The sequence below is a fragment of the Falco peregrinus genome, chromosome 2 (assembly GCF_023634155.1).
Source record: "Falco peregrinus isolate bFalPer1 chromosome 2, bFalPer1.pri, whole genome shotgun sequence".
Taxonomy (NCBI): domain Eukaryota; kingdom Metazoa; phylum Chordata; class Aves; order Falconiformes; family Falconidae; genus Falco; species Falco peregrinus.
In genome coordinates this window covers 108,338,392-108,359,991 of record NC_073722.1, presented here as the reverse complement: position 1 = coordinate 108,359,991, position 21,600 = coordinate 108,338,392, and the positions used below count along the sequence as shown (strand labels likewise).

The window sequence follows — 21,600 nt, the reverse complement described above, 5'->3', positions numbered from 1 at the left end:
GCCAGCTCATGCTCCCTGGCACCCGGCCGGGCCTCCGCCCGCCACAGAGGCCGTTGCCAACCCTCCCGTTCGGCCCCCGGGGGCAGCAGGACAGCGAGGGCAGCGCCCGGGGGCTGCAGGAGGGGGGCAGCGGGCCGGCAGTGGCAGCGGGCCAGGGCTACAGCCGCCGGGCCTCCCTCGCCCATGGCCACAGGGGCCCTGAGGGCCAGCTGTGCCCGGAGCCGCAGGGCCGCGCTCGGGCCGCACAGCAGCCGCCAGCACGGCAGCTCCTCGGGGCGGGGAAGACCGCGGGCACCGGCGGAACGTTCTGGAAAAGAGGTGGGGGGGGCGGATGGGTATGAGGCGAGGGAGCCACGCCGCAGCCGCAGCAAGCTTGTCCCTCGCGGCGCGCCGTCCGCCCCCGCGCCCCGCTGCCCCCGCGCGCCGCGCGGCCCCGCTTCCTGCTTCCGGTGCCGGGGCTATAAGAGCCGCTTCCGCCTCAGCGCCCGACCTGCGGTGGGCCCGGCCGTGCGCGGCGTCTTCCTGCCGGCAGCTGCTGCCATGAACGCCCGCGGTGAGGGGTGGGGCCCGGCTGTTACCGGGACGGCGGGCTGGGGGGTCCCTGTCTGTGAGGGGGGGACGGGGATGGACCCCTTGTCTGGGGAGGGGTGGGGTGTGGGCGACGGGGACGGACCCTCTGTCTGGGGAGGGGGGACACACGTGGAAGGGCCCTCTGTTTGTGGGGACGGGGGGTGGGTGGGCTGGACGGACCCCCTGTCTGGGGGGGGGAACGGGGGATGGGGACGGACCCCCTGTCTGTGGGGGGGTGGGATGGGGACGGACCCCCTGTCTGTGGGGCGGGGTGGTGGGGGAACGGGGGATGGGGACGGACCCCTATCGGGGGTGAGGGGGCGGGGTGGGAAACAGACGATGGATGGACCCTGTGTCTGGGGGGGGCACACAGGACGGGGATGGGCCCTCTGTCGGTGGGGGGGTGGCCCCCCTTGTCTGGGGCCCCCCTGTCTGTGAGGACGCCCGCTGTCTGTGAGGGGCCCCCCTGTTGTAGGGGAGGCGTTACTGTGGTAGCAGGCAGGGGATTTACCGAGGGGATGCACCGTTAGCTGGGCGATGGGGCCGGGGCGGTGGGCACTGGGGGGGCCTGGCGGTGATGGCTGCCCCCCTGCCCCCCAGGGCTGAGCACGGAGAAGGCGGCCGCCTTCACCCGGCGGCTGCGGGCCGAGCCCCAGTTCCTGCTGGCCCAGAACGTGGCGACGGTCAATGACCCGCTGGAGGTGTGCCTGCAGCGGCAGGTGGTGCAGGACACGGTGCAGGTCTTCCAGCACGCCGTGCCCGCGGAGGGCAAGCCTGTGACCAACCAGAAGAACTCCGGTAAGGGGCTCCCCGCCTGGGGGTGGGTGCTGGTGGTGAGGAGGGGAGTGCTCCCTCGGCAGCTCCAGCGTTTGGGAATGAATGATGTAATGCTGACCAGGCTCCTGGGAGCCGTGCTTTCCTCCAGAGTCCTCTCTTCAGGCTTTGGAGCGAGGCTGAATCCCTGCAGCATCCCCTTGAGTTAATAAGAGTCTTTAGACTTGCAGCGTTTGCCTGTTTTCTGTAAAATATCAGATAAAATCAGTTGAGAAACCTGCTTTTGCAGCAAAGGATTTCCAAACTTAGGAGCTTTTTTCTATTTTATAATCCCCGCCAGAACAGCGGGCCAAAGGCTTGAGGCAGAACCGTGTCATGAATCTTGTGCTTAAAAAAGTTACACAGCTTTTGAGTACAGACATTCCAGTTTAATTTTTGGTCCTTTGATCTCTCAGGGAGATGTTGGATCTTTTCCTGTCTCAATGCAATGCGTCTTCCTTTCATGAAGAAATACAACATCGAGGAGTTTGAATTCAGCCAGTCGTATCTCTTTTTCTGGGATAAGGTACAGTAGTACAGGTTGCAGGTTGTGCTAGGACGGCTTACGCAACTGGGTGTTAGTATTGGGACAGAATTTCTTTTAGGCTGGGCTGTCTTAATCCAGGTGGAAAACATACATGAGAAGAAACTTCAAAAGTTTAAGTGTTTTAAATGCAGGTTGAGCAAAGTGGGACTTTCGGCTTGAGAAGAAAGTTGTCGAGACGTTAATGTTTTGGAATAGTAGTAGTCTTTCAAGTGTTGTGTGTATTTCAAAAGCTGCTGGTGGGAGGCTCAGGGGAAGTGACTGTAACTTTCTGTCGAGGTTTCAGTTGTGCTTGTGACATACTGATCTGCAAGCTGTGTGCCTGCTTTTTTTCCCCTAAGGGAAATCAAGAAAAATCTAGTGCTAGTTTGGGCCAGGCTTCGTTGCATAACTCTTTTCACACTTCCTGTTCCTCTACCGTCAAGCTCTGTGCTAACTGACTCCGAACTATTTGGTCTGTAACAGAAAGAAGTTTATAGGGTAAGCCCTGGAATGCTAGAGGGAAAATAAGGACTTCAGTGGATGAGCAGAAGGTAGCTTCATCTAGTTAGGACTTCCAAAGAACTGAGTACTCTGGAATTAATGTGTAAGATGTCAGACCTAAGAGTTTTTCCCTGTCTGTCTGTTTCAGGTTGAACGTTGTTACTACTTTTTAAATGCCTTTGTGGAAACAGCTCAGAAAAAGGAGCCGGTGGAAGGAAGGCTGGTACAGTTTCTGCTTTCCAACCCCACAAATGATGGTGGACAGTGGGATATGTTGGTTAACATTATTGGTAAGAGAATTGGTCACTAGGAGACCTTCCTGAAATTGCATGCTGATTTGAGAGATGAGGAATGAAGCAGAAGAAGAAACTGAGTTTGAGACCTGGGAGTTTGCTAAGGAACATGATGCAGTTAGCTACTACCTTCTTTTATTCAAAGACCTTTTCCATGCCAGTTCGTAAATATTAGGCTTAAATCTTGTCTGGGATCTTCACTCTTGCATATTGCTGATGATGACAAAAGCTCAAAAGATCAACAGAAGTAATTAGCTATCCCAGACCTTCCACTTAGCAGAAAGGTTCAATCCCCTCTTACTTCAATCGTCAGCTTGACATTGTTTATTTATATCCATGTATACAATTTTTAGGGCACATGTTACGGAAAAACATTGCCAGGCTAGGGTGTGTCTACAAGGCAGAAGCAGAACTACTTAAGAGTTATAGCCTGAAGAAAGATGATAATAAAGATCAGTGAAAGGGAAATGATGTGGAATGTGGCAATGCTGGCCTTATAAAGATCCTGCTTAATCAGGATCTTCCTTATGCTGATTAAGGAGATCTTCTCTGTGTCTGGATTACACCAACACTTGCTTTCATTTCTTTTGTGAAAGCATTTGATGCCTTTGTAAATCAACAAGCCAATAATAGAAGTTTAGAATCACAAATGGAATTTGTTTCTTTGAAGCCTGGAGGTTACTCCCCCCCCCCCATTGTTATAAATATTTAATCAGGGCAGAGAAGACTTTGGATGCTGCTGTAAATTGAGCCGCATTGTATGATCTTTGACTGGTACCATAATGTAGGAAGCAATTGAGCTGCTGATGGTGTTTCATAAATGCTGAGGAGGAAAGGAAACTGGGAAGTTAGTCACTTAGCATTAGGTAAAACAGATGGAATATTTCATAAGAGGCCCAGTTCTTTAGGAGATACTTCAGGAGCTTAATTTTTCAAGTAATCAGGTTTTTTTTCTGGTGAAAAGAGTTTCCTAAAAAGCACTACTTTGTTTAGAACTTTAAGTGTTGAATTAAATGATAGCAAGCAGTTCAGGGGTTCCACTTTTTGGGACCTTTGTGGAATGCAGATCAGAGGTCGAGATTCGGTCAGAAGTTAAAATGTAAACTTTAAATATTTGTAACCTTTAAATAAGAATTTCCCTTATCTCTGCACAAAACCCCGCTATACTTAGCATTTATCTGGGCATAAGCCAAAGCATTACCATCCGTGTGGACAAGATAATTGTTAACCTGTAGTTTTACTACTTTCTTTTAGAAAAGTACGGTGTTGTACCCAAGAAATACTTCCCGGAGTCTCATACCACAGAGGCTACTAGAAGGATGAATGAGATACTGAATCATAAGGTAAAAATTGATTTAGATGATATAATTAAGGGGAGGGGATGGGAAGGAACCTGCTCCAAGTGTTCCTAGCCACCTTAACTTCTCTTTATTGACCAAAGTATAAGCACATCTCGGCAATGTAAGTTGCTTTTATTCAAAAAACGGCCTAAAGTCTCAGCAAAGTCTGATGTTAATTTTAACATGGAGCAGGAATGTGTGTTTATGGGAGATGTCCATTGCCAGGCATCAGTAGCTTTAGAGTACTCGGCGTGGTTTTAGTAGTGATTGTTCCTAATCCTCAAATCTCCAAAAAGTTAATTTTTTACGTATGGCTGATTAGGTCTTTCTGCAAAACTAGCACTCGGTGTCTAGGTGACTTTTTTTCTGCCCCCTCAATATTTCATCCAGCAGTATGACAAGGTTTCTAGAGATTACTGCCAAATTTGATGGAAAATAAAAAAAAGTATTTTGAAAACACTGAATGTTAAAAATCAGCTTTCAGTGTAGAACTGTGCAGCTTTGTGTGAAGGAAGCTACAAGCTTGTGCCCTGAACTACAGAAATGAATTAATCTGGGAAGATGCTAGTGTAGGTAGCTACTTAAAAAGTGAATTAAAGCATATTTATTTTATAGTGGGCTTTATTTTGTTCCAGTTCGTATGCCACATGCTCAGGAAAAATTGCCTGCTGAAATCCAGATAAAACATGTAAAATGTGCTGAAACCAGCTTGGATATAATGAGTGGTGTTAATGTTGTTCTATAGTCTTGAACATGGCAAACCAGCTGGTCTTGAGGGAGCCCCACTCACTGTTCCTGGCCTTATGGGTGGTGACAGTAATGGGAAGCATGTTGTCTTCGTGCTGCAATCCTGCATGCAGTGGGGAAATGCTCCGTTCTTTTTATCAACTAAGAGATCAATTATGCATTAGAATTGCAAAATAAATTTTAGAGTATGAAGACAGTCTGTTCTGAGTCACAGAGGTGGTGGTGATGTGTATGGATGTTGCAGCACCAGTTACGGAACAAAGAGAAAGCAAGCCTTAAGAAGAGCTAACAGCTATAAGCTTCAAATCAGCAGTTGGAAAACAGTAATTGAGTTGCAACTGCTTGTTAATTTCTGCTTATTTTTTGTGATCTTTCCCTTTTAAATCATTCTATTATCTTGGGCTTTTTCAAGGATCAATATCTAACAAAGCCTTCTGAAAAGGATTTTCCTTTAATTTTGAAAACATGTTGTGAAGAATAAAATAGGTGCTTGAAACAACCAGAATGGAAGTCCTAAAAACTGATTGGGTGGCACCTGTCATACCCTTATAATAAAATTACTTTCTCCTCAAACAGATGAGAGAATACTGTTTGCGGCTAAGAAATATGGTGGAGACTGGAATGATGAAAGGAGAAATCTGTGCTGCAATGGACACGATGATAGAAGAGGTAAATAACTTGTGTGACATGAGTCTTCCTGGAGCATGAGGTTAGAATGGTTGAAGTTTCTTGCTTACTCTTGTTCTATAGCAGTTGAATCAGCCAAAACAAGTGCCTTTGTTTGCCTAACTAGGAATGTTTTGTATGGCAGTGCACTTGGAGGTATTCAAGTGATTTTTTTGAAGTTTTTTTTTGTTCCTTATCTCATCCTGAGTTTTTCTAGTACTTCCAGACAAGTTTCTTGAATTTATAGATTCCAGAGCCATGACATTTTAGAAGTCTTCCCTTTTCTGTAGGAAAGCAGCATTTTGTATCTTGAGGGATCAAAATAGTGGCCTATCAGGCTTTTATAAATAGTAGGAAAGAGGCAGGTTGAAAACTGCATTCCGATTGCTTGGAATGTAAAATGTTACTGCACAAGTGTTGTTACAGAAATTTCCCACAAGAGAGCAGAAAAGAACCACAGAAGGGAATTCTTTGTGTTCCGGAAGAGATCTGAGCTGAACAGAAAGCTGAACCCAGCGGTGGGCTGATGCTGTGGGGCAGCGAGGAAGTAATCACAGTGTCTGTTTCTGGCTCTGTGAATCAACTCAAAATCAAATCAGTCAGCAAGCCTGTAGTATGCAGTGTGTGTAGTGGCCCTCCATCTGGGCACACCAAAGTGGCGTCATTTTTCTCATTAAGTAGTTCTTGTAGTTGATCCTTAAATAGCCAAAAGTAATTTTAAAAGTTCAGGCTGTTTTAGTTTGACCGAGTGCACGCGTTTAAAAAAGTAAATATTTCATGTTTTTCAAGCATACAATGCAAAGTGACCCAGTGGTTTGAATGTCTATCTTTAGACAACTCAAGAAATCAAATATTTTGGTTATGTGTGTTAGTTTTTCTGTAACCCAGTAAACATCAGTATTAGACAGAACCTTCCTTGGGTTATTTCTGTAAAGCTTCGGGCAGTTCTGCTAATACACAAGTGTTAATGTGTTGGTTTGGGGTTTGGAAATTCATCTTTGCACTTCATGTCAAAACATGTAGCTGCTTTTATCTAACTTTAAGGTTTGCTTAAGAAAAAGATTAGTGTTCCTTGTGTTATATTAATGAAAGGAAACCTTTTATGAAATGTATTCCTTAAGATGAACAGTAACTCTGTGCTTTGAGCCTACCCCATTATGTTGCCAATCCGCACTTAGTTCAAAAGTTAATTAATATAACTTGCATCCAGTGTGTGTGTCTAAAAGCCCGTGGAGGATTTTACAGCAGACATCAAAAGCTTCCTAGAGATGTTCATTTTTAGGGCAATGACATACAGTTCACAGCAAAATCTCTTCATTTTAGAAGTTTAGAGCATCTTGCCCTCTGACAAGGGATCCTGGAACTGGTGTTAAAGGATTAGTAACTGCAGTTTGTCTGTTCTGTAAAAACATTGTGCTTAATTCTCTGCAGTTAACGTGGTTGTTTCTTCTGCAGTAGTAACAGTTTGCAACTCAAGTGGATTTATTCTCAGTAAACATTGTAGCTGAAATGTTTGATTGTACCTGCCTTGTATACTTTAAAAACACTTAGTTTTAAAGGTTTGAGATCACTCTTTTTTTTTCATTTGTTTATATGTATATAAGTACTGTTGCATCTCTTTTTTTTTTTTTATGTGGCAAAGCAGAACTTAGTTTTTGTTCTGTGAAGGTTTTTTTTGTGTAGTAAAACTTAGTTTGTTCATGCTGGGAAGCAGCACTCTAGCTAAAATGGGGCAGTTGTACTGCGACACAAGATTAAATAGTCACTCCAAAACTGTATAAACATTCTTCTTATCAAACCAGTGCACAGCAGGTCAGAAGTCGGAATCAGTGCAGTGCATAAGATTGAATTTTTCTTCCTTTACTGTTCTCCTTTGTGGACTCTTCCTTATCAGGAGTGTCCTTTTCCCCTCCTCGTTCATTTTGGGTTTTAGCACAAGGTACTATATCTTTGCCTTATCTTGGTTCTAGTTGTTGCTAGAGTGATATAAGTCACCTTTTAGTTTAAATGTCTGCTTATTTTATTTATTGATAGAGGAAGCTTGTGAGATACTAAGAGATGGCCTATGATGGGTGTGGTGGCAAAACAATTGAGGGAGGCCATTCCCAGGCTCCGCTGCTTCTGTTAACTTGAGACTTCTGTCTCGGTCACTTTCCTTCCTCTGGCTGGAGCCCGCTTGCTCATTGCTCTCCTTTTAGGTGTTTTTCTTGCTTATTTTGTTTTCATAGCCTCATCTCTCACAACTTGAGGTTATCTGAGGTACTGTGGGTGTATCCACAGCAAATGCTACTTTTTGTGTGGTCTGTGCAAAATTAAATATTTATAGTAGTTTAGGGATTTGCATTTGCAAATGCTTACATTTGATCTTTTAACATATTTATTGAGAAATAAATGTGAGTCCCTCTGCAGAAGAATGGCTGCAGAAGCATGGCTTTAGAATATCTGAAGATCTGCACAATCCAGGCCTGGTATTGGAATAAGCCTGTAATCAGAATTGTACTGAAGTTGCTGTGCTGAAGTTAACAAAGGTAGCCTTGAGCTATTCTTGAATCCTGAGACCAAGTAATTATATTGTGCCAGCAGGCCGTGGCTGTAATGAGATATAGCTGCTGGGAAAGCAGGTGCAGGGCCAAGGAAGATAGGGATGGGTATGGGAATATAGGGAGTAACAAACTACAAGGCTGAAGCACAGCAACACAATTAGCTACATGGATAGAATGCTTATTTTAGTCATGATAATTAGGGGGGTGAGAACTGCGCGTGTTTAGAGACTACTAACCAATTATATTTCTGCTTTACGAATATGCATGTGTATCGGTTCTATATAAGTAGTGTTAGAAACTAATAAAGTTGAGCAAGATGCACAGCTTATATTGAGCGTCGTCTTGACTCTGGTGAACCCTTCTTCCAACACCCCTCCAGTAAAAGCATTACGCTCACATCCTTGTTTCAACCCATAATTGATCTCTTCACTTGTTTTCTTAATTGCTTGGAGCAAGAACACCTTTGTTTGTCTATTGTGCACAGCCAAATAGTGTTACTTAGCGTGAACGTTGTGCTCCTTTTGCCATCAGCACAAAGTGCACGCTAGCACAAAGCTAGTTCTTACAGAGCCTTAACATCCATATAAATTGGCTCAACTAGCTCCAGAAGGAGCAAGCCAGCTTTGGGAAAGGTGTTCTGTCTCCGCTCCCATGAAATCAGTGAGAGGAAAGTGTGAAGACTGACAGCCTGGGAAAGCTGGCACAAACCACAGACTTTGGCTCCTAGTGCAGAAGGTACAGCTGAGATTTGACTCCCCTGCTCTTATTTAAAATAATGTGTTTGTTTCTTGCAAGGAAAAAGACCTCTTATGCTCAAGACATGGGTAGAGCTGAAGCAGACCGGTGTCAGCTGAAGTAAAACAGATTCAAACCTGTTTAAATATGATTGAATTCTCTGTCCCCACAGCACCTGCAGCAAGTCCTGCTAAATATCCCTGAAGACAGTCATCTGGTTACGCTGCCTACAAGTTAGCACATTTTATGATAAGCCCTGTGAGAAAGTACAGTAGTGATGCTTGAGTGCAGTTTCATATTCTGATTTATAGGGAGGCTGATGACTTGAAATCTGGTCAACCTTTTTGTGCTAAAAATCAATAGGAAGCTGCAAAGCATGTCACAGGCAGCAGCGGGGATCTTGGATTAGATTATATAACCTGCCAGCTCAAACCTAAACCGAGACATTGTTAAAAATATTAAACCAGATGAGGAGATTATTCTAGGCCTTTGAAAAGAAGCAAAGGCCCACCTTTGAAATCCAAGTGAACATTACAGGAAAAAAAGGATTAGTACAGGGAAAACACAGGGGTAAAAAGCTTTGCTGTGTGCATTTAGAGGGTCTGGTTTGTCTTTGCATGGGGCAAATCACCTGGTGGAACAGGTGATGCTGAATGCTTAAGCCTTTTTAGACTCAGTTTGATTTTTCACCAGTAAAGTTTCTTTTACACCAGGGAAGTATCTTGTTCAACAAGCTTCCGAATTACTTATAAAATGTTGGAATGAGACTGGCCAGTGTACTGGCTTTTGCTTTTGGCTGCTGCATTCCTAGGGTGACCTGGACTTTGTTTTGCCTGAGGGTTTACCAGAGAACATAAGAGTATGAGAATGGAGGGAGATTCTGCTGATTTTCCTGTGGCCTTTCAGATTGGTTTTGAACTGTTGAAATACCTAGATTTCCAGAGATGAATACAAATAATTCACGTGTGTACCTTTACTCATGTTCTTCAAAGGTGGCTGTTAAGATCCCATTTCTCCAGTAGGCTCTCACATTGGGATAGCCATTCATCAGTGGCATTGCTGTGGTAGGAGAGGCAGGCCTGCATGTTTCAGCAAGTTCACAGCTGTTTGCTTCTCTGGGCAGGTATTCAGAATAGTGAGTACTTGCCTGGGCAGCCCTCCGGAGTGTTTCTGCTGGGAGTTCCGGGATAAGGAGAAGAACTATCACAAATACGGTCCTGTGACACCGGTGCAGTTCTACAATGAGCATGTGAAGCCTTACTTCAACATGGAGGACAAGGTTGGGCATGCTGAAAGGCAGTAGCTTCCCAAGACCTTTTGTTGCTGCTAAGCCACTTATTTTCTGCTGTTGCAATTATTCTGTCCACCCCTGTACCTGCTTGGGATGGGTACTGCTCCCCCAAGTTAGATGGCCCTGTGTTTATTCTCCCCATTCTCCTGTTTGTGCTCTACCCTTCAATTAGCTGTAATCTTGTGTTGCACTTCCATGATGATGTTGCAATGCCAAGATACGTAATGACCTAATTGGTTGTAAAATGCTGTAAGACAGTCATTGGAGAGCAGGAATAACATGCATAGGTGCTATGCCACAGTTAGGAGGTGAACTTAAAAACCAAAGCAAACCTTAAAAGCCCCTAGTATTTCCATCAAGTAGCTTGTTTGCTAATGGGACCCATAGATAGCTAGCTGGGACAAAAGCAATTTTCTGAAATCCATCTAGATTCCCTTCTCAAATTTCAGTTGAGCTGCACCTTAATTTATGACATCTTGGTTTTTGGCAGATCTGTCTAGTGAATGACCCTCGACCTCAGAATCCATACAACAGGCTGTATACAGTGGAGTACCTGGGCAACATGGTAGGAGGAAGGAAAACACTCTATAACAACCAGCCTGTTGACATCTTGAAAAAATTAGCTGCAGCATCTATTAAGGATGGCGAGGTTTGTTTGGCCTCTCATGGATGGCGCAGTGCATTTCTTGTAATGTAAAATGTGCTGGGATACAGCCGAGACGTGACTCTTCCTTCTGTTTGTAGGCTGTGTGGTTTGGCTGTGATGTTGCAAAGCACTTCTATGGCAAGCTGGGAATCAATGACTTGAATATGTAAGTAGAGAATCAAAACAAAATACTGTTTGGGATGTTGGACTAGAACATAAACAGTCCTGTAGCTGTTTAGGAAACTAATTTGTACATGCTTCAGATTATATACCCCAAAAGACTATATTTGAGTAGTTCAGCAGCAACAGAATTTTTTTCACTGGTTAGCTAAAATCTGAATCCTCTAAAGATACACTACAAGTGGTTGTTAAATATCCTTACTCATTTGCATTGGCTAGTATCTGGTGGGAGAAACTCCTAAAGGGATTGGGTTTTGCATTTTTTTTTCTGACACTAAAAATAGTTGAACTTGTACCCCTGTGCATGGGCTCCTGGGACAGCGTGCTCTACTGATTCCCTGATTTACTAGTGAGAATTGTCCCTGCGTCCTTTTTGATATTGCTTATGTGGCTTTCTACTAGATTTAATCATGAGCTGGTGTTTGGCGTCTCCGTCAAGAACATGAACAAAGCAGAGCGATTGATCTTTGGAGAATCAATGATGACCCATGCCATGGTCCTGACGGCTGTCACCGAGAAGGTAGAGTCCCTCTCCTGAAGTATTTGAATATTCTGGCAGCTTGTTTGTGTTCCGGGCTCATCCGCAGCGTGTAAGCTGTTCTACCGGAGCTCAGCATGTGTGGCACACACCCAGGTGCACAAAGCCTAGGCTGTCTGTTCTCCCTGTGTTGTGTCCAAGTGTTCAGGACTATAAATAATGAACAAGGATGGAAGAATTTTAGACAAGTCAAGGACTTCTTTCCTTCTGCCTGCAAACTTTCATTGGAGAAGGGGAAAAGTCTGAGTCTCTTTTTAAGATACCAGAAAACCTATGTTAAATAATTATTTTAAAATAAAGATTTTAATGTATCTTGCTGAGCAAGGAATCTAGTATGACGGCAAGTATCTCCTACCATGTGCCACTGCATGTGTTAGTCCAGCCTGTCTTATAGCATGAGGCTCCTTCTGTTAAAATGCCAGTGGGAGGCACTTTGCAACAGTCTTAACCTCCTGCAGCTCACTGGCATGTGACCTCTGACCTACTCATAATTAGGGAAGGACAATGGTGTCCAAAATAGCTCTGTGGCAGACAGGAGACTGAGATGAATCCACAGCTAAATCCTGGCAGTATAACAAAGCACGTAAGTAAAAAGAACCATGTGAGAACTTACAACTCAGGGTTATCTGCAATGTTGATGTTTTCCATTTATTTCCAGAAGTTGTCATTATTAAAGTTTCTTTGAAGTGATCTCTTCCTGTCCAACATGACCTTGGCTTGAGAAATAACAGCTTGCACATAACTGAAAAAGTTTGCTTGAGCTCTGGAGTTTGAGGACTTGAGATGGGACTGCTGAGTCATAAGAATTCTTCTGGTTTCCTTTTACAGCTCCATATCATTTTTCCTCTTGTGTTCTGAGCTCTTAACACTTCTGTGTATCAGATTGCATCAACGCATCTTTAAAAAAAATTCCATTGTTTTTCCATTAGATACTTAAAATTATATTTTTCTAGTGTTTAAAATGTATTTATTCACGGCTGAAGCCTGTTCTGTTTGTACTGATGGTAGCCAATTACTGGTTGCACTCCATTGGCAGCTATAGGTTTGTATTTTTAAATCCATTCTTTTGCATACCTACATTACAGTTGTGGAAAATGTGATCAAATGTGAGCAGATTTCTTAAAGAAAAGGATGTGTATAAGATCAGTATATGATGGATAGTATCTCTAAAATCAAAAGATTTAAAAGAAATTATCCTAGAAGTTCAGCCATTTAGAGCCTTTTCTACATTCAAAATGGACTAAGTTGTTTCTACTTTGTTTGAACATGTTGTGTCTTATATTAAATCTTAACTTAATCTAAAGGAGCTTTGATAAACTGAGTTGTGAAATGTAATACTTTGGATTTACCGACTTTATAAAAAGGCCTTGAAGATTTAAAAAAAATCTATTACAGTTTTAAAACATAAAAAAAATATAGGACAGTCCTTAAAGTGAGACGCTCGAGATCTACCAGACTAAGGATAAGTCAACTCTTGATACTGTCAGACAAACTGGAGTAAGCATGTTTATGTACATTAAGCATTTAACAAAAAGGTGTGTTTAATCCACATCTGTTGTAAGTGAGAATAGAAGCAATACAACAATATTGTATTGCATATTAAAAATGGATTTATGGGGTGTTTTGCAGACTAGTTTCTTATATTAAAAATATTTTAGTAGTGAAAGAATAACTTTCTTTGGTTCCTCAAGGGACCTGCTGTTGCCTCATAAGAGGCTGCATGAAGGAAGCAGCAGTTCGCAGCACGCCTATGAAGCTGTTTTCAGTGCTTTTATGTACTTGGTGGGTTTGAACCAGACTTCAGACACACACAGTGCAGGCTGGAATACTGCAGGCTTCTCAACGGGAAGTCAGATGTTCTTCATGCCCGTTTGAAGCCTGTGTACCTTTCAAAGCACCAGACCTGGAGCTGTGTCCTTCAGCTAGATTCTTCAAGTGTTTGTACTTGCCCTTACTAATGCCGTAATCTAAATGATTACAGTTGCTTTACTGTCCTCATTCCTTTACCCTGATTCCTTGTTCAAGCAAGTTGTGTACTCTGCATTTCAAAAGGCCCCCATGCCCTGATAGGTGATGGGGAAGGCTGCTTAAATTCTGTCAGTTAAGTTCAAATTCTATTTAGTTTAATTACCTTTCCTGGTTAGAATAGTATTTATTACAGGCACTCTTCTTGAGCACACTTCCTCATGTTTTGTGTAAGTGGGTAGACAGGTATTTTAGGAAAATACATTTCTCCAACCATTAGCAAGAAACCATTGTAACTTGCCAATGCCCGTAGACTTTTGGGAGTGGAGCTCTGAGGTTTGCTGGTGCTGGATTTAGACTTGGCTGCTATAAACTTGTGTGGTCCTTCACTGCTGAATAGCCATCGACTTGTTTTGTCACAGGATGGGCAAGAAGAGGCGTTTGAAAAATGGAGAGTGGAAAACTCCTGGGGTGAAGACCGTGGTAATAAAGGTAAATAGTTATGGGAACAGAAAGCTGAAATTAGTGTTTGGAACTAAGGAGGTGGAAGGGGAAAAGGGGATGTGCCGCGTGTCCTTCACTAGGACATGTGTGAAACAAGCCTGCAAAACAGCGCTGAGCTATGGCACTGTGTTCCTGGAAAACAATCGTTCTTCTCTTTAAACGTGATTTTAATCGAAGGAAATCAAATACAAACATTGAACGGAGAAGCAGGAAATGTCACTGGATAAACCTGACACTGTGGTTGCAAGCTCAACTGTAGAGGTAACTGCATTTTTGGGAGGTGGCTGTAAGTGATTGAGGCTGACAAGTCCTGACAGACAGGACACCTTGATCTCAAGGGCAGGAGGACTAAGTTGACAGAAGCACTTATGTTGGAGGTTTAGTACTGGAACTTTGAACCTGTCTTAAAAAAAAAAAAATTAACATCGTAATTCTGGGTGCCTTTCTGAAGCCTTGCTGAAAACATGACCTGCAGCAAGCATCCTCGGAGTGTTTCTCCTGTATGACAAGCACTGGCAACAATAAAACTCAGTTCACAGGAGTTCAGCTTGTGCCAGGTTTTCTGCATGAACTTGCTTTCTTGTTGATGGTTCTCAGCCTGCACCATTGTTCCTTTAAAAATGATTCATAAGCACTGTGGGGCTGTGCAGCGTGGATGTGCCAGCCTGGTATGGCACATGGGCAGGCGGTGTGGACAGAATAGTGAGTCACAGCTGAGTGGTGGTTTAATAAATTGCTTCTGGTTGTTTCCCTGCTCAGCCTGGGAATGACTTGGGGGTGCTTCTCTGCCTGGTCTGGGGGCCAGCTCTGACCCCCCAGCCCTGCGTGAGTGGGGCTGGTGCTGTGGGAGCATGGCTGCTCTGCTCTGCCGTGGCCTGCAGTCAGCTTTTCTTAAATGGAGGGGAGGAAAACTCCATGATTTTTGTCATCTCCTATCTGAGACAGGCTGGATGTGGACTTGGCTGTGGCAAAGCTCACTGATGAGCAGCATGTCAAGCCAGACTTCAGTGTGTCCCAGGGCACAGCACGGTAGTCATTGCTGACCGCATCTTCCTGTTGCACATTGATCCCAAATCTTGTGCTCACAAGATCTGGTATGGCTGAAATTTCCTAGGACATCTGTGTGTTCTTCTGGGAACAGACTGTTTCTGGAAAAATCTGTTTTAGGATGTGATCTTATTTATAAGCTCTTGATATTCTATGTTTTAGTTAGCCATTCATGTATGTTCTTGGAACAGCATCTTAATTTATGTTCTGGCCCCTCGGTCTTGCAGTAGTGTCTGTTCTGAGTTAGCAGTATACATTCACAGTGAAGTATTCCAGTAATCTTTAGTCTTGATAAAACGATGAAACTGATGTTCAGCCATCAAGGCTCATCAATGTGACAGTAGTAAGATGTACTTTGGAATACTGGATTCAGTGAAGAAGCCAAATCAATACTAAAAAGTGGTGTCACAACTTTTCTTGCCTCCAGATACAAACTAACAACTGTTTTGTTGAGCACTTATGTATAATAGAGAATATAAACTATAAAAATTCCTGGTTAGTTGTGCTCTTATTGTCAGAACGCTTTGTTTTGAGACGCTCCAGATGATCGGTTTGTGATGTTAGATGCTACTAACTTTAGAGGAATGCTTCCAGGAAGCGCCTTACTCGCTTTACAACTGCTCAGCGTGGACTTAGGTTAGTACTCCAGACTTTCTGAAGGTAATAGGTGTCTGGCAGCGACTTTGATTGTGCTAGCAATGTATGGTCCTTGGCCAAGTTTCAGAGCTGTTCTCTATTAGAACTGGAGAAAGTCCGGGCTTAATTTTTTGATACTGGCTATCACTCCCAAACCACAGTGCAGCAGACTGAAGCCTGACACTACTAGTCAAAGTTGTACCTGTTGAGCTGTGACTGAACAGCAGCAGTTCTGTGCCAGTGTTAACTGGGCTGGAGCAGCAGTGAATGCTCTGATGGAGCTGCAGAAGCTGCGATTGATACATGTGGAGAGCCACACGGGTTTTTGGCTTTCTTCATTTAGTGCATGGAATTAAAAAAGAAAACTACAGCAACTAGAAATGAGAAGTGTAGTGCTTCAGGCTTTAAGTTAGAAATAACAGTAAATTAACACAGTTACCTAGTTGTTTTTGAGTATTAAGTTGCATTTGTTTGCCAGCTTTCTAAACCTAATTTGCAACTTGGTCTGCAGTGATAGTTTATCTTCCTTAGACATTATCTCTTTTCCAAATATGGGTTTACTTTTTAAAAATGTGTTCTTTAAGAGGAGCTAGTTGTTCCTTTGAAATAATAGGACCCTGGAGCAACCTAGAAAAACCCTGACTACACCCTGTATACATCTATGACATGCATGCCATCTATGTGAGCTTTCCTGGGTGGGTCACTGTCATTTATTTGTTCTGTACTGGTAGAGACCACAGTCTCTTGGGAAGTCTTGCTCACTGTCTAGATTTTGTTTTGGTTAGGGAGTTGCCTGGAAAAGTGTCTTGACCAGAAAATCCCATCAGAACTAGGAGGTTTGACTCTTTCAGACTACTTTTTTTCAGGGAGGTGAATCCCTGAATGATTTTCTTGGGTATGACCAAAAAAACAGCTGTTGAGCTAAAGGCAACTGGGCATGTCCTTGGGAGCGCGCTCTCAAACATTGGAACAGGTAACTTGACAGGGTTTCCACCCCCTACTCCTGCCCTGCTTTTGCAGTGTCCCGTACTAGCTGGTATGGGAGGGTGAGGATTTGTAGTCTGTCCTGGCTCTCTTGCTATGCCACTGAGTCGGTTGGCAGTGATTTTTTTTTTTTTATCTTATCTGCCTCATTAAGGAATTAGGAAGCTGTGCTTAGATAAATCCAGTGAATCAGAATCTGCATCAGTAAAGAGGCAGCCAAGAATGATGTTAAACTTGGCACACCCCAGTTGAGGCCCAGTTGCTAGTGTAGGGGATACAAGTAAGCCCAAACTCCATTATTTCTTGGATGGGATGATAAAGGGTACAGCCCACAACAAAACACCAGAGACCAGACTTCGCGTCATTAGAAAACAAGCAGAAAAATAACTCATTGTTGGTAGGAACTGGAAGTGGTTTTTTTCACATGGGGTCCCTCTTGTTTTGCCTTGAGTACAGTCGAAGGTACCAGATAGCGCTTGTTATCTTGCATGGTGCAGGACTGGAAAGACTGTGACTCCTGGTTTGGGTATCATGGGATGAAGTTAGTTATATGCTCACATTCCGTGGAGTGGGCAGATCTGCATTCTTGTGGTAGTGCTTGTCCTGGAGAAAGGAAAGTCCTGGGAACAGCCTAGCATGCCTCTCCTAAACACTTAGTAATTACATTTATATCTGTTGTAAAAGGGTTTTTTTGGAATCCCATCTGTTTTTCCTCAAGGAACAAACACAGCTGCTGACAAACATTGCTTTTTTTTTTGAGGTAGAAAAGTCGCTTTGCAGTCAAATATTTCCTTTCTGTGTTTTACTGGCACTTTGTCAGCCATACAGGCAAGTTTAATTATTCTGCTTACTCTTTTGTTCTGGAGACACAGTGCATTAACTTTGAACCCAGCTTATCCCATCGGATATGTGGTGTTGTTTTTTTTAAAAAAGCAAGCAAGAGGGGAGCACTAAATCACGTTATCACATCCATTTGAGAGGGGTCCCTCTGCTTGTTTTGGCATGAAAGGAACTCTCTTGTGATAGGTCTCCAGCTAAAGTCAGCTCCCTTTTGACTTTTTTAATCTCTTGTACTGGCTGTTGCATACACGCTCTTCTGCATGAAGACATTTTAGGGATTTAACTGTAGATATTTAGTGCCTGTATTTGATACCTGTGTATATATATCATCCCATAAGTACACTATAACAGAAAGGCTCTGTTAACTTGTTATCCCTGTGGAGGAGTAACAGCACAAACACAGTGTGTTGTACTAGGTCCTCTGGGAACTTCCAAGGGCTTCATTTTCAGGTGCCCAAATCCTAGGTTATGCAGTAACTCGCAGGCCATTCATCCTTGACTGACATCTCCCTGGCTAGCAGCTTGTTGGTTTTACAACGCTGCCTGTTCAGTTTTTCCTTTGGGTAAGTTAGAGAAACGTGGGCCAGCCTCGCACAGAGAGGAGTACGCTCTGGTAGTCGGGTGCTGTGTTCTGTTACAAGGCAATGCTGTTCCCAGTTCTCTTCCATATTCTGGCCTTAACATACAAACGGTTTGAGTAGAAGCAATAGATGAATTGCCGGAGGTGAAAGTCCACTGTGTACCCTGCCCAGAAGTGCGTTAAACTTTTCTGTTTCTCTTTCACTTCTGCCTGTTACCTGGATGGAACGCAGAGCTCAGGGATGCCTCAGGCAGGCTCTTGGGTATACATATGGCTGCGTATAAAGTATGTGTCTCCTTTTAATGAAGAAATTGATAATGGCTTTCATTGCGACACCAGGCAGAGGCCTTCTCAAAAAATGACCTTACTTATTTGCATGTTCTGAAGTTCTGCTTGATGCTTCCTTCTTGTTCAGACACTGTGATCTTAATCAGCACTGTCAAGCTTTGAGATACAGGATGTCAGCAGCAGAGTTCATTATCCTCTCAGGGTGCAATTACTTGTTGGCTCTTGGGAGGGAGAGGTTTTTGTGTGTCCCAAGAACTCATATCCTGAAGAGAGAATAATCAAGGCAGCTCCCTTTGGCAGTGTTTCCAAAATGGCATCTAGCATGGATTACAATTGATAGGGTTTTTAATTTGTGGGAATTATCTGATCTCTTGCTTTAGAAACAAGATGGTGTAGATAGATGCATTTATTGTCCATATTCTTTGGGCATTTTCTTGTTTCATTTGATTGTGTGATGATACTGTATAAGGACATGAGGAACTTTATTACATAAAGCCTTCTCATCTGTCTTCTAAATGCTTTCTTTCTCCCAGCCACTCTTATTTTCAGTTCACCTTGAATAGCTTGCTTCCAAGGGCAGTTTTCTGCTAAGAACTGTGGTAATCTAAATGTGACTCTTCTCCCCGTTCAAATACTGTTCACTGAACTTTGTAGTAAGTGTTACATTAAGGGAGAAAATTAAGATTTAGTTCAACCAAAGCATGATTTAGATGGCTTTATGTTCAAGGAAAGCAGATGGCATTCTCTTACTGCAAGAACTAAAACAGCAAAGTTTTTCTTAAGCCAAAGATGGTTTGGATATTCACCTGGAAAATTTCCCTTAAAATCCAGAGACCTTTCCAAGCCAGACTTGGCTAATTTTATATTCTGCCTTAAATGACTTTTTTCTTAAGGCAGTGTCTTCACCTTGGGTATTCTCAATGTTTATTTTAACAGAGGAAATGTAATGATGAATATTCTAGGTCTTTTTCTTAGCAGGCTTCTTGCTTGCTCTTTCAGCACACATGAATTACATTCAGTTATCATAAAGAAATAACATCTGGGCTTTTATCTTTGTCTTGAGAGGTACAAAGTATGACCAGGACTAGGTCCTGTTTGTAATGCATCATTCATAGGTGAAACTTGTATATGTGACTGCTTCACTGTATTGGTAGTGGTTCTCTGTTGTAATGAACTGTTCTTATCTGCAGGTTACCTGATCATGACTGATGACTGGTTTTCTGAGTACGTGTATGAAGTTGTGGTGGATAAGAAGCATGTACCAGAAGACATCCTGGAAGTGATGCAGCAGGAACCAATTGTTTTGCCAGCTTGGGACCCTATGGGGGCTTTAGCCAAGTGAACTACAGAATATTTGCCTCTTAATGGTCAACCAGAAGTAGATGCAATAGAGAATTCCAGTGGTTGGAAGCCATAGCCAAATGATAATGTGACCAAGCACTCAGCATGGTCCGTGTTCTTGAAATGTAAGTTAAGGATCTTTGGGAAATAGCGCTTTACTGACTTGGCTGAATAAAGCTCTCAGACAGGCTACCCCGCAACGCTAAAAAAAGGGAAAAGGAAAAAAACCTCATAATAAAAATGTATGAAAAGTGCTGTCAATGGCACTTTGATTTTACCTTGAATTTTTAATAAAAATCAGCGTATTAACTTAGAATTACTTCAACCAGTGTTTTCTCTAGAAAAGATGGCCATAAAAGGGCCTTTAGAATTAACAGCTAGGTAATTGTTTGGACAAGTACATCAAGATACTTTTAAATTAACCATTCGTGGTCTGACTTGTACCGTAAAAGAATGCCCAAAATATTTTATATATTTACATTGTCAGTTTTGCTGAAGTTCTGGAGGCAACATAAGAATCTAAACTGCTAAAAATGACCTTTAGAAAATGTTTTCTTCCAGCAGAATTGGGGGGGTGGGGGGGTGGGGGGAGGGTTGTCACTTGGTTTTATTCTTTGATTGAGCTAGGACTGAGTAACCCATATCAAGGCCCAGTGCTATGTCTGTGTGCACAGGAGCGCTATTTTTCAGTTATATTAGCAAGAACAACCATAAGTATGTTCACAGGTGGAGTTAGTGTCATGCTCAACAGAAAAATAATGTTTTAATTGCTGCATTTTATTTGGATGTTTTAAAAAAACCAACAAGATGGTGCTATGAAGCTTTTGAATAAACACTTTCTAAAGTGACTGGTACAGTTCTTTTTTCTTTTTTTTTAAATGAGCCTCATGTAACTAATGAAATGGAAAGATACTAGTGACCTAGAAACAAATCGTAAGTGAGAGAGAATGTGAATACATCAGGAGAACATGCTGCTTTATGTCAAAGATGCTCATCTCACTGAACAGAGATATGCTAACAATATCGCATGTGCTACAGGCACTCCAACAGTTTGAGCACAGTACTAATCCTTTGGTTTGGATGGTGCCAAAATGGCAGGCTGTCGTTGTGTGTACCCTGATTAAACCCAGTACAGGAAAGTTGTCGCAAGCAAGTAAAAGAAAGGGTAAGTGAGGATAAGGAACCATGCTGAAACAGAGCTGCCAGCTAACATGGGTAGCAGATAGATGTTGCTTTAAGCGCAAGCAAAAAAAAAAAAAATGTTTGGTATGGCCATGATACTCCGCAATTTGGTTTGACTTTTACATTTGGACAACAGAGGCAGAAAGTTATTAAATGATTGTGGAAGTGTATCTTACACTAGTTACACAAATATGTATGTATATTAAAATGCCTAGCTGAAGTGTGTCTGCATGTTGCCTGCTAAACTAAATCCAGATTTGGATTTGTCTAGGACTCATCAAAGATGATTCAATCTGCTGTGATTAATGTTTCCTGAAGTGGGCAGGAGTGCTGGTTAGGGAAAACTTGGTGTGGAACAGCAGGAGGAGGTTGTTGTTACTGTCCTTGAATGATGTGTTTTAAGAGTCTGTGCCCTTCGCAGTATGTCCTGCGAAGGTAATAACGCTGTTCTGGGGATGCACAGAATGTCTCTTGGCATAGAGTGACACTATGAATTGATTCCCTTCTGGTAAAACCCAGTTTTTGTTTATCCTGGGCTTGTCAGGAGGTTTTCTGTCATCTCAAGACCTATGAGGGTACAGGAGCACATGGCTGTTGGTCTCAGCTTGCCCTTTCTACTAGCAATGGTCATGAGAAATAACATAAATCTATAGCTTAGCACTAGATTTTTCCTAATCTAGAAGACAAAGCTCAACGCTCAGGTCTTCCTGTGTCTTGGGACAGGTAGGTGACTTTTCTTGCTTTTAGTGTTGACTGGCAGAAACATGCATTGCTTGCAGTTATCTCTGTGGAAGTTTGGGCACACCTTTTAATCATCAGGCTATTGTGGAATAGTTGATTTGTC

The 21,600-nt window shown here is 42.9% G+C and overlaps 1 protein-coding gene across 1 annotated transcript; it reads left to right on the top strand.

Moving 5' to 3' along the window:
- Positions 1 to 399: 399 nt before the first annotated feature.
- Positions 400 to 20,422, top strand: BLMH (bleomycin hydrolase). The gene is made up of 12 exons (XM_055796321.1): positions 400 to 553; positions 1,171 to 1,368; positions 1,800 to 1,909; positions 2,559 to 2,700; positions 3,958 to 4,046; positions 5,367 to 5,459; positions 9,858 to 10,013; positions 10,516 to 10,674; positions 10,770 to 10,837; positions 11,254 to 11,371; positions 13,777 to 13,846; positions 19,424 to 20,422. Exons 1-12 carry the CDS (start codon positions 541 to 543, stop codon positions 19,573 to 19,575), a joined length of 1,368 nt encoding a protein of 455 aa, XP_055652296.1. The 5' UTR covers positions 400 to 540; the 3' UTR covers positions 19,576 to 20,422.
- The last annotated feature ends 1,178 nt before the right edge of the window (positions 20,423 to 21,600 follow it).

Excerpts from the sequence above, each read along its gene's own strand:
- BLMH (XM_055796321.1), top strand. Across the intron at positions 4,047-5,366 it reads ATGAGATACTGAATCATAAG|ATGAGAGAATACTGTTTGCG; the intron begins GTAAAAATTGAT and ends CTCCTCAAACAG. Across the intron at positions 11,372-13,776 it reads TGACGGCTGTCACCGAGAAG|GATGGGCAAGAAGAGGCGTT; the intron begins GTAGAGTCCCTC and ends GTTTTGTCACAG.